The sequence below is a fragment of the Dendrobium catenatum genome, unplaced genomic scaffold (assembly GCF_001605985.2).
Source record: "Dendrobium catenatum unplaced genomic scaffold, ASM160598v2 original_scaffold_109250, whole genome shotgun sequence".
In the NCBI taxonomy this organism is placed as follows: Eukaryota; Viridiplantae; Streptophyta; class Magnoliopsida; order Asparagales; family Orchidaceae; genus Dendrobium; species Dendrobium catenatum.
In genome coordinates this window covers 467467-479705 of record NW_021427685.1, presented here as the reverse complement: position 1 = coordinate 479705, position 12239 = coordinate 467467, and the positions used below count along the sequence as shown (strand labels likewise).

Below are 12239 nucleotides of genomic sequence, written 5' to 3'. Positions count from 1 at the left end.
TTATCCTTTGCTACTAAAGTTAAGGATAAATTAAGAAATGCCCACGGGCAATTAATCTTTGAAAATTATATGTATGGGCGATAATTAATGAATGTATCAAAGTAGGAATCACATTATGCAATGATATTCGAATGCAACAACAGTTAAAACGCGAACTATTAACTGCTCGAAAACAATTAGGAACCTTTTGTGAACAATTTGCATGTCCTGGTCCCTTGACTCAAAGGGAACGTAATCTGGCTAAAAAACGACATAGCCAGACCAAAGATAAATCAATATCTCATTCAACAAAATTTTCTAAACTAAAATTCAAAAATGCACACTATCGCAAACCTAAAGCTAAATCTTCTAAAAAAACAGTCAAATGTTTTAAATGTGACAAAATAGGACATTATTCTAATAAATGTCCTATGAAAAAGAAAATTAATGAATTAAATCTAGATAGTGATACTAAAAATCTTCTTATGAAAATACTCCTGAATTCAGATCAATCAGACTCTTCTGACTCTGAAAAGGAAATAGAAATTAATGATGATTCTAGTTCAGAATCATCCACCTGCTGTAACAATTGTAGTAGTAATGATTATTATAAAGCAATAGTCAAAAAATCAGGATTATTTGTTCTCAATGATGAACAAAAAACCCAACTCATCCAATTATTAGGAACGTTCAGGATCCTAAACATAGAGATCAAATTATCAAATTATTAGGAACCTCTAAAGAAACTCCTTTATCAAAAGTACAAAAATTTCCTAATTACTCTATGAAAGAAGTATTAGATCGCTTCAAAACACAAGAAGCTTCTACTCCAACTACTCTAGCAGAATTAAAATCTGAATTAAAAACATTAAAATATGAAATTCAGCTCATAAAATCTGAACAAGATAAATTATCTACTAGAATAACTAATCTAGAATTAGAACAACTTTTAGATCAACCTGATCCATAAGAACATTCTACATCTCAAAAATATGAGACTGACACTCTCATTAACTCTTTACAAAAGGCCATAATTCATAAATGGTTTATTATTATCACTTTAGTGATCCAAAGATCCATGGTTCTAAGTAATCTCACTGCTCTTGTAGATAGTGGAGCAGATATGAATTGCATCCAAGAAGGATTAATTCCTTCTAAATATTTTGAAAAAACGACTCAAAAATTAACATCAGCTAGTGGCAATAGTATGCAAATTAAATACAAATTATCTCAAGTAGCAGTATGTCAACAAGACTACTGTATTCAAACCCCTTTTTTATTGGTCCAAAATCTGTCTCAACATATTATTTTAGGAACACCATTCCTCTATAAAAGTATGCCCATAAAAACAGATACTGATGGTATTACCTCATATTATTTTGATCCCCCTATTACATTTCACTTTATTACTGATCCCAAAGAAATCATTTTAAATGAAATTAATAAATTCAAAGGAAAACAATTACATATCAATTCTTTATCCGAAGAAATTAAATCAAAAGAATTAGCCGTTAAATTACAACAGCCTGTAATTCACGAAAAAATTTCCCAAATTGAAAAAGACCTTAAAACCCATATCTACGGGTATTAGTTTTTGGAAAAGAAAATCGCATTGTGTTGCTCTTCCATATATCAAAAGTTTTGATGAAAACAACATTCCAACTAAGGCAAGACCTTCTCAAATGAATAAAGATTATCATCAATGGTGTCAAAAGGAAATTTATGAATTATTAAATAAAAAACTAATTCGCAATTCCAGCACACCATGGAGCTGTACAACATTCTATGTAATAAATACTGCTGAAAAGGAAAGAGAAAAGCCTCGACTAGTTATTAATTATAAACCTCTTAATAAGGTTTTAAAATGGATAAGATATCCCATTCCTAATAAGCGAGATTTATTAAATAGATTAATAGAAGCACAAATCTTCTCAAAATTTGACCTTAAATCAGGGTATTGGCAAATTAAAATTGCTGAACATGATCGTTACAAAACGACATTCATTGTTCCCTTTGGACAATATGAATGGAATGTTATGCCATTTGGACATAAGAATGCCCCTTCCAAATTTCAAAAAATTATGAACAAAATATTCAATTCATATAGTCAATATATTATAGTTTATATTGACGTTGTTCTTATCGATTCTAAAACAATTGAGGAACATTTTAAACATTTAAAAACCTTTAAGTGGCCCAAACCAATGGTTTAGTTATTTTTGAACCCAAAATGAAACTATTTCAGACCGAAATTCGATTTCTCGGACATTTCATCAGTAATAATATTATTACCCCAATAAATAGGAGCATTGAATTTGCTGACAAATTTCCTGATCAAATCCTTGATAAACAACAACTTCAACATTTTCTAGGAGCTCTTAATTACGTATCTGAATTTTATAAAAATTTGGCTATTGATGCTGCACCATTATATAAATGACTTAGAAAAAATCCTCCACCCTGGAATACCGAGTGTACAAAAGCGGTCCAGATTATTAAACAACGAGTAAAAAATTTACCTTGTATCAATCTAGCTAATCCTGAATACTTTAAAATCATTGAAACTGACGCCTCAAATTTAGGCTATGGTGGTATACTTAAGCAACGCCATCCAATTTCTACCCATGAACAATTAGTTTGTTTTACCTCGGGCTTATGGAATCCCACTCAAAGTAAATATTCCACTATTAAAAAAGAAATGTTAGCTATTGTCAAAACCATTCTTAAATTTCAAGATGATTTATTAAATCAATCATTTCTATTACGAATCGATTGCAGTTCTGCAAAATATATTTTAGAAAAGGATGTTAAAAATCTAGCATCTAAACAAATCTTTGCTACTTGGCAAGCTCATGTATCTATATTTGATTTTCAAATATAATATATTAAAGGCTCTACTAACAGCCTTCCTGATTTTTTAACTCGTGAATATTTGCAGGGTCTCCCGCATGAGCGAATTCTTTTTCTTTGCTCAAGGACAGCTTCCATGGATCTGGACATGGAACATTGAAATCAATTATGATAGTTTTATCCATATTAAATGTCTTGTCCGTAATTTCTCCATTAAGTGGTGGTCTGCTATTTTAATCCCAGATAAAATTAAACATATTGACAAAGTCATTCATAATAATCAACTCAAGGCTAGAAGTTTGCCTCTCCGAGAGGAATTTTCCTTAAAAATGATGCACCGAGGTTTGCAACGGAAATATCCTCATGAAACTCCAGAGCAAATCAAAATACGCCTTCAACAAGCATATGAGCAGCAGCTAGCTGAGATTTTTTCAGACAAAACAAATCTAGAGGTGTTACACCTCAGGTAGCTATGGACTAGTTGATGAGGTTGGAGAATTTCTTTGATACCATCTAATGCCCAAAAAAAAAGGATCCATTAGCTATATTCTTTTTATATGGAGAACCCTAGCGCTGATGGTTAGGCAACAAAGGGACAAGTTTTAGAATATAACAAATGCCATAATTTTGTGGGAAAAATTTATTAAGACATTTAGGAACTAGTTCTTGCCACCATCTACTAAATTGTACATTCAAGAATCATTTTTTAAGTTGGTTCAAGTGAGCAAAATAGTAATATAGTATGAAGCAAAATTAACTGCTCCAGCAAGTTGTGCTCCCTAACTAATCAATACTCTAAATAAGTGTTATTTTTTTTAAAAGCCTTGAGGGATAGTTTGAGGCATCCACTAGTATCTTTTCTTATTAAGATTTATCTAAGCTTATGGAAAGAGCGAGATTAGTGGAGAATGATTTGATGTCCACTCAGCAAACGAGCTGATTTCTTTAAATCAGTTGTCTGATCGGCCCGGCCGATCGCCAAATCGTCCCGGGACGATCAGACCAGAAAAATCGTCCTGGACAATTCCCAGAACTATTCTCAGGTCGATATTTTCTACAGTGCCGATCGGCCTGGACGATTTCCAATCGTCCTAGACGATCCTGAGAGGAAAAAATCCAAATCAGGAGAGGAACAGTAAGGGAACGAGGTCTCACAGTTGTAAACTCCAATTAATATGGGTTCTTCTTTGTGCGTATTCGCCACATCCTTAGCTAATTTAGCCAGATAGCCTGCTATATTATTCTAACCTTGAGGAACTTGGGCTATTTTAACATTTAGCACTTATTTCAAAAGCTGAGTTCACCGGTGGTAGTGGGTCAATTTAAGTTTGCAAATCTTATAAATGACTAGAACTTGATTTATCACAAGTTGGGAATCGCTGAAGATTTGGAGATTTATGATTCTAACATTGATCGTAATCTCCAGTCTCGCTATTAGAGCTTCATACTCAGCTTCATTATTGGTTTGAGACTAAATTAAACTAAATAAAAATCTCATTATGCCTCCCTCACGGGATATGAAAATGAGACCGATGCCGGCTCGGGTTCTTGTAAGATTTAGAGGTTGGACAAGTTTAATCGATGACGCCCAATCAAATTACATCTCCCAAAATGGTGATTTTTTTTCACCTCGACCTGCATGATTTGCTCGTCAGACAAATTATCATTGAGTGGGGAATCTGTCGGGATAGAATGTGCGACGAGAAAAAATGCTAAGGCTTGTACTTCTAGTGCCTTTTACGACATGTATGTGATATTAAACTACAATAATATTACTTCCCACCAGGCTAGACGCCCTGTCAACGCTAGTATTTCCATCAAGAATTTTAGAGGATCGATCTTTGATATCAACGTAATTTTATGAGAGAGCATGTCATTGGAGAGTTATGTTATAACGGTAGGCATTAGAAATCCTACAAAATAGAAATATACTTTTTTAGAATTTAAACAAATTATGAGATATTATGTAAAAGAGTATTTTAAGACTTTAATTGTTCTACAACACTATTTTTGAAATTGGGGATTATTTTTTAGGTCACTAAAATAGCACAATTCTAAAAAAATTTAGTATAAGTTTTTATAAAAAAAAATCACTAAATATTCCAAATTGATGTCTCTACAACATACAAAAAAGTATATATTGAAAGTTTTAGTAATATAAAGTTATCTTCATTTTTAGATTACAAAAATATAAATTTTATCAAAAATTTTAAAAATATCTTCTTTTTTTTTTTTAACTAAGATAGGTTAAATGTCACCTACCTCGAATCGGGCAACTTTCAAAATTAGGCCTGAAGGAGAAAATGACCCGAAGCAACTCAAAGTGAATTTTCTCTATCTAGGAATTCTCTCTTCTCTCTCTAACATCGTTTCTCCAATGGATCAAATGAATGAATAGTGGAAAAAGATACCATGGCGGTCCGTTAGAAAACCAACAATGTCGGAGAACAACCTCCAGCGTCATCACACTAAATTAATTTACCAAAAATTTGAAAGCCTTGGTGTCGCACACCGTCAAACCCAACATCACGATGCTCCATGAGAAAAACTTCATATTTTTCAAACATGCAAATAAACCACTGGAAACCACTTCATAAGACATGCAGACTCTCATATGTACCTAAAACATTCCCAAACCCATGCAGAAGGTTTCAAATGCAAAAATATAACAACTTGCTTATTCAGATCAGGTCAAAACGAATATAGAGGTGTTACACCTCAGGTAGCTATGGACTAGTTGATGAGGTAGGAGAATTTCTTTGATACCATCTAATGCCCTAAAAAAAGGATCCATTAGCTATATTCTTTTTATATGGAGAACCCCAGCGCTGATGATGGTTAGGCAACAAAGGGAGAAGTTTTAGAATAGAACAAATGCCATAATTTTGTGGGAAGATTTTATTAAGACATTCAGGAACTAGTTCTTGCCACCATCTACTAAGTTGTGCATTCAAGAATCATTTTTTAAGTTGGTTCAAGTGAGCAAAATAGTAATATTGTATGCAAAAAGACATCCTAATAGGTGATATTTGTATATGGGGCAGTGCTTTCAGTTTGGCCAGCAATGTCACAAGATAGCTCAATGTCTATAGAGGGCACTACAAGGTAGGCCTGAAGTAGGAGGAAGACAAAGAAAGTGAATAGCAACCAATTTAAGAGTTGCTAGTGAAGGATCATGGATCAAGAGTGGTGGTAGATTTAGTGTGAGGCAATTTAGAGAATTGCTAAGAGAATCTAGTGTTGTTAGTGTTGCCTTATAGTATATAACTCACCAAGAGGCTAAAGATGTGTTGGACGTGGCAATAGGTATGGCTTTTATTTTGTGGAAAATAGACACACAAATAGGATCAATGTTAAATAAATGTCTCATTTAAGAAAAAACATTGTCATATAGTGAAGGAATTAATATCATGGATTATGTGCCAATAAATTGATACATCACCTCTAACATCAAACTAAATTGGTTATTATCTATCTTTGTAATTGCATATATATAATCCATAAAATAGTCAAAGAAGGAACCATCAATTATTTTCTCCATTTTCAAGTAAATATCTCATTAACTAGGCTATCTTATTTCCATTCTCCTCTATATAGTACAAAAATATTGATACTTCATTCACATTCATAATAATTTGTTCTAAAAATAAGCACAAGCAAGAATATTATCAATTTCAAAAATATTCAAATATGATTTGAACGACCTTCAAAGCATATATGAATAGGATTTGCATACTGATTGAATCTTTTTCAAACATGGCTATTTGATCTTTTATCTAGTATGTATAAACTCTCCATCAAAATAAACTATATTCAGTTGCTCAAATCCACCATAAAGCATATGAATATTATCTTAGACAATTACTTATATCATATGCATATAATATTATATTATTCGAACTTAAAAAAAAAAAAAAAAACTTAAATATGGCAATGGAGGTTGAGATTAATCTATTTCAACACATTCTAATCTCCTGTCATAAGAAAGAAATCTCAAACGAAGGGAAGATAAAATTAACAATGGAGCATGACTATTAGTGTATGGATGAGATGGGAATGACATTGCCAAGTTTTTCGAGCAAGAAAAACATTTGTGGGGGGTCATAAGCATATGCAGGTTATTTGGTTCAAAATGAAAGTTTGGTTATATTTCTTCAAATAAATACATACAAGGTATAAATGAGCAAGTATGAGTACTATAAGACAAGTCAAAATTTTCTTATATATATAGACTTGAAAAACACTTCTGAAACATCCAAACTTCATTCAAATTTTAAGTATTCGTACATAGACTTTTGATTCATTATATGATTTTTACATTTAAGACAATTCATATAAAAAGAATATTTTTTAACTATTGACAATCACAAATGCCTTGAAAAAAATTACTTTTAGTAAAGAGATCAGAGAAATGATCAAAATGCATGAACACTAAATCCAGAGCCAAAATTTATATTCCATCTTATTTATATATAATTTTCCATTTCATCCATGAATTTGCAGGGAAGCTACATGAACTGCCCCCAAACTACCCTGCTTCCTTCTTTCGCGTCGTTTTATGACGTTTTGCCTCAAGTTCATCGATGAGCTAAAAAATTATAATGGTGGTCAGAAGATTGCAAATGTAACGAAATTCTTTTGAAAACTTTTATAAGTTGGATGAGTATTTTTGCCATTATATGTATTTGAAAAAACTGATGGAATTTAATTTTGATCCAACCAATGGAACTAACATATTACTTTTCAATGCATTTATGAGCTACAAAAGTAAGAACAACTTTTCCTAATATTTTTCAAAAATCAATCAGTTTTATTTTTATCCTTTATGAAGTTAATGTATGTTCCAAATGAACACATCGAGGCATAGAAGCATTATCTTTTCAAAGTTGGACAGTGTAACCAACCTGATAACCTATAAACTTCTTAGAAGATCTTCAAGAAATTCAGCACTTCATCGTCGGGCAAAAGAAAACGTTGGATGGTAATACATTGTAATGAACTGTATTCCAATAATAATAGAACTAAAATTTATATATATAATTTGTAAAACTACCATTGTAAGGCCAAGAAAACACCAGTGCAGAAGAAGCAAGCAATCACAAATTTCTGCTTTTATTTCCTCCTTTTGTTCCCTTTCCGACTTTCAATCCGTTGCCTTGCTCTCTCAAACTCTTCTTCTGTTGGTTCTGGTGCTACCTGTCCACCATAGTTAGCCACAATGGATGACAGGAAGGAGTTGAAGTGTTCTTTCCTTTTGCTCCGACGCTGAGTAATGACAGCAACTAAATCCAGATTTGACTGCCTCTTTGATCTAGCAGAATTATGATGATATCATAGGTTTTCCAGGAAAAAAATAATGAGAGTTTTCAAATATAATTCAGGCCAAGAGAACTTACTTTCCCTTTTTCACAAGTGCATCCGTAGGAGGTTTAGATTCAGATATCTTCTTTGCCCATTTCTGGTATGCTTTAGTTGGATTCAATTCTCCTACAATCGAAGAGTAATTATACAAATTACACAATGCGCCAAGCAAGTTTTGATGCTAGATTCATCAGAATCAGGATGTGCCATTGTGCGAATTTTTCTCAGTTTGGAAGAAGAGAAAGATAGCAGCAGTTGCCATGAACTGAACTATTACATACAATCTAAAACTTTGCTTTTATTTAAAAAGAGAACTCGATAGAATATCTATGCTGGAACATGATGAAAAAATCTATCATGTTAACAGTTATTGTTTAGTAAAAATTCAGGAATTAACTGTTCCTTTAATGCAAGATGACAATAATACATAATGATAAGCTGCACCATGTGATCAGAAAAGAAGAACCTTCAGATATTGCCTCGTCAATTATATGCTTGAACCGGTGAGAGTCAAGCTTTGGATCTGAACAAAGCATTGAACAGAAAAGCCTGAAAGGAAATGACGCCAGATTCAAGTTAGAACCTAAACAGAAAAGTGAACATAGATTTGGCTGAATGCAATTTAGTTACAAGATACCTATGATCTATTGAATGCCAAAAGAAAATTCAAAGGGCCTAAATGAATCGCAAAAAATGATGGAACGTATTGTTCGAGTTCAGTTCTTTAATTTTTCTGATGCTTCTATTTCGGTTCACGTATGTAAATATTTGATGTTTTTCTGTCTGTATTTGGTTAGCTATTATTTGATTTTTTTGCTAACACAGACAAAAATATCAATCAAACAAGGGATTTTCATTATTTTGAATAAAAACAAATAAAATCACCATACAAGGACAGCATTACCTAACAACATATTCGACTACTCAACCATGGCTTAAAATTATTCACAATAACATATGTACATATTTAATATTTAATGAAATGTATCTTAACAAAATTTTAGAAAGAGAAGCACAAAAAAGGAAGTTTTGTTCACGATCGGTTTCTTATCTGTATTCTATTCATTGAGGAATATGTTAACGTTTGACATTTGGTCAATGAATGAGACAAAAATGAGCAACACAAGTTTTTCACAAAATCAAGTTCGATGAACACAACTGGAAACAGACTAAAGGGAACAATTACCTATCATAGGTAATACTTAGTTAAAAATACCTGTTCATATTTCCCTTAAATTTTGAATAAAGCTCCTTCAGATCCATCTTCTCGGAATCAGATCCTCTGTAACTGGCTTCAAATTCTTCAATATCAGCTTCTGTTACCTACAAAAAACCAAGTAATTTTATTGGCGAAAAAGAATATTGTTACCACATACTTCACCAAACCAAGTAAGCAAAGTACCTCTCTGTACATTCTCCTGAAAAAATCCTGCAAATTATTGGCACCTTCTCCACAAATGGCCTGCAAATATGAATGTGGAAACAAGGCTCACAGGCTGACAAATATTCAACAATTTCTTAAGAAAAAAAAGGGACACTCTTATACATCATCATCAACAGAATCAGTATGATCATAAAATGCCCTTTTCTCCTCATCTCCAAGGACTGACATAACCTTCTGCAAGAGCTGAAACTTTTCTTTGGCTTCCTGGAAAAAGAAAAGTTCAAGATTCAATTGGAACATTTCTTAGGAAATGCTACATTTAAAAAAGGATGAATGTAAAGAATTCTAGCCCAACCTCATCACCAGGATTTTTATCGGGATGAAGACACAAAGCTAACTTGTAGTATGCTTTCTTTATTTCATGTTGGGATGCTGTCTTCTCAACCCCAAGAATCTGTAAGGAAGTTGTTGTTAGTATATATTTAATTTGGCAAGGAAGCAAAAAGGTCATAATCCAATGTCAATGATTTGCTCCTATTTAACAAAAAACAAGATAAACAACAATTAAAAAAAAACAACTGAAGTACAATAAAAATTAAATCTAGGGCAGTCTTTTCAAAAGAACGTACTGCATTACAGACAAAATGCAAATAAAAATTTCGGGCGGGCAATCAAAGAAGAACAGAGATTCGCCTTGAACTGGCCTAAGACAGAAAAATGTAAATTACCAGTACTTGAGTATTAATTGCAATGAAATCTCTAGTCATTGAGTAAAATTTGAACGTCTAAAATATTTCTCCCCTATCGTGAATGCGAGAAAACAAGGGTTTTTTATTGAAGTAATATCTTCATATGAGATTATGGGTTTTCTTCTTCTCCATTGTCTTTAAGCATGGGCGTACTTGTGAACCGAGAAAAAGCCGGAGAGTGATTTGTTTGACAATAGATCATATCTTTTCTCTCCTCTTCAATAGTCTTGGACTTCATTGAAGTCAAATTAAATAAATCTTAGAGTCTTATGTATTGCGTGTCCTCTTACTTTTGTATTTAGTTTCGAGCACATCCTAATGATAATTCCACATCATGATTTGGCACCCATTACAATAGAAAAAAAGCTGGCTACGTCTGCGTTCAAAGAAATATATACTTAATTTTTCCAGTTGTGACTCTATAGTGTTCTACTCGACCCTTGTTTTCTCCAACCTTCATCCTCTTGTAATAAACTAGCAGACTATCATGAATGACCCCTCAATCCCTAGCAGTCCTTTCATCTCCCAAGTTGATAAAAAGGTGGACCCCATTCCCCTAATAGGTATTCCTAGAGGTGCAATATCCCCCTATTTTTTAACATATTATGGTGTAAACATATTGTTGCGTCCTGGAATATTCATGGCGGTAGAGAAATATATAGTTTAATGTCTTAGCATTGTACGAAGATCCAGCACACAATCAGATAAGTGAGAGGGTGTAGCATTCATAAGAGACATCAGAATTTTTACATGGAAAACCACTGAAAAGGGGGAAAAACCATGGGGCCTGGCCCAGTTTGAATGAATTCACTAGTATTTGTAGTCGATTACAAATGATGCCCTTCCTTGGGAGAAGGCCTTCGATTGATGTAACAAATGTACATATATAGATTGCATTACATGATGGGAGTTACATATACATGTTTGTTTGGTCGGAAGGACCGTAGTCGGTAGGAGATTAGGGTCAGAAAGATCGTTGTCTGTTGATGGAGGTCGGGAGGACCATAGTAGGTGATGGAGGTCGAAAGGACCGTAGTCGGTAGGAGACTGGGGTCTGAAAGACCGTTGTCTGGTGATGGAGGTTGGACGGACCGTAATAGGCGACGAAGGCCTGAAGGACCGTAGTCAGTAGAAGACTGGGGTCTGAAAGACGTTTGGTTGGTGATGGAGGTCGGACGGACCGTAGTAGGCGACGAAGGCCTAAAGGACCGTAGTCGGCAGGAGATTGAGGTCAGAAAGACCGTTGTAATAGGGCAGTACTCTGGTAGAACTCTGGGCGTCAAGTAGTGGCCTAGCAGAAGTCCGGGCCTCAAGTGGTGTCCTGATGGAGCACACGGCCTTTGATAATGATCTGGCGAAGGCAAGGGCCTCTGGCGAAGGTGAGGACCTCTGACGAAGGTGAGGGCCTCAGGCGAAGGTGAGGGCCTCAGGCGAAGGTGAGGGCCTCAGGTGAAGGTGAAGGCCTCTAGCGAAGGTGAGAGCCTCAGGCGAAGGTCAGGGCCTCAGGTGGTGGTGTGGCGACTCCGGCGGTGGTCCGGTGAGGCTCCGGTGATGGTCCGGCGAGGCTCCGACGGTGGTTCGGCGAAGTTTCGGCGGTGGTCCGGCGAGGGTGAAGGCCTCAGGTGGTTGTCGCGAAGCTCCGGCGAGGCTCCAGCGATGGTCCGACGAGGCTCCGACGGTGGCCCGGCGAAGTTTCGGCGGTGGTTCGGCGAGGGTGAAGGCCTCAGGTGGTGGTCGCGAAGCTCCGGCGGTGGTCCGGAGAGGCTCCGGCGGTGGTCTGGCGAGGCTCCTGCGGTGGTCTGGCGAGGCTCCTGCGGTGGTCCGGCGAGGCTCCTGCGGTGGTCTGGCGAGGCTCCTGCGGTGGTCTGGCGAGGTTCCGGCGGTGGTCGAGGAGGAGCTTCTTCCTTCTCTTCCTT

At 35.2% G+C, this 12239-nt stretch overlaps 1 protein-coding gene across 1 annotated transcript in view; it reads right to left on the bottom strand.

Moving 5' to 3' along the window:
• Positions 1-7762: 7762 nt before the first annotated feature.
• The window catches only part of LOC110110214 (chaperone protein dnaJ 6-like), a 13785-nt gene continuing 9308 nt past the window's right edge, over positions 7763-12239 (bottom strand). The window contains exons 2-8 of the mRNA XM_020841595.2: positions 9930-10028; positions 9737-9838; positions 9593-9652; positions 9407-9513; positions 8657-8739; positions 8226-8316; positions 7763-8140 (exon numbers count right to left, since the gene is read on the bottom strand). Of these exons, the coding sequence (XP_020697254.1) occupies positions 7942-8140; positions 8226-8316; positions 8657-8739; positions 9407-9513; positions 9593-9652; positions 9737-9838; positions 9930-10028 (741 nt within the window). The 3' untranslated portion in view covers positions 7763-7941. The remainder of the gene's footprint in view (positions 8141-8225; positions 8317-8656; positions 8740-9406; positions 9514-9592; positions 9653-9736; positions 9839-9929; positions 10029-12239) is intronic.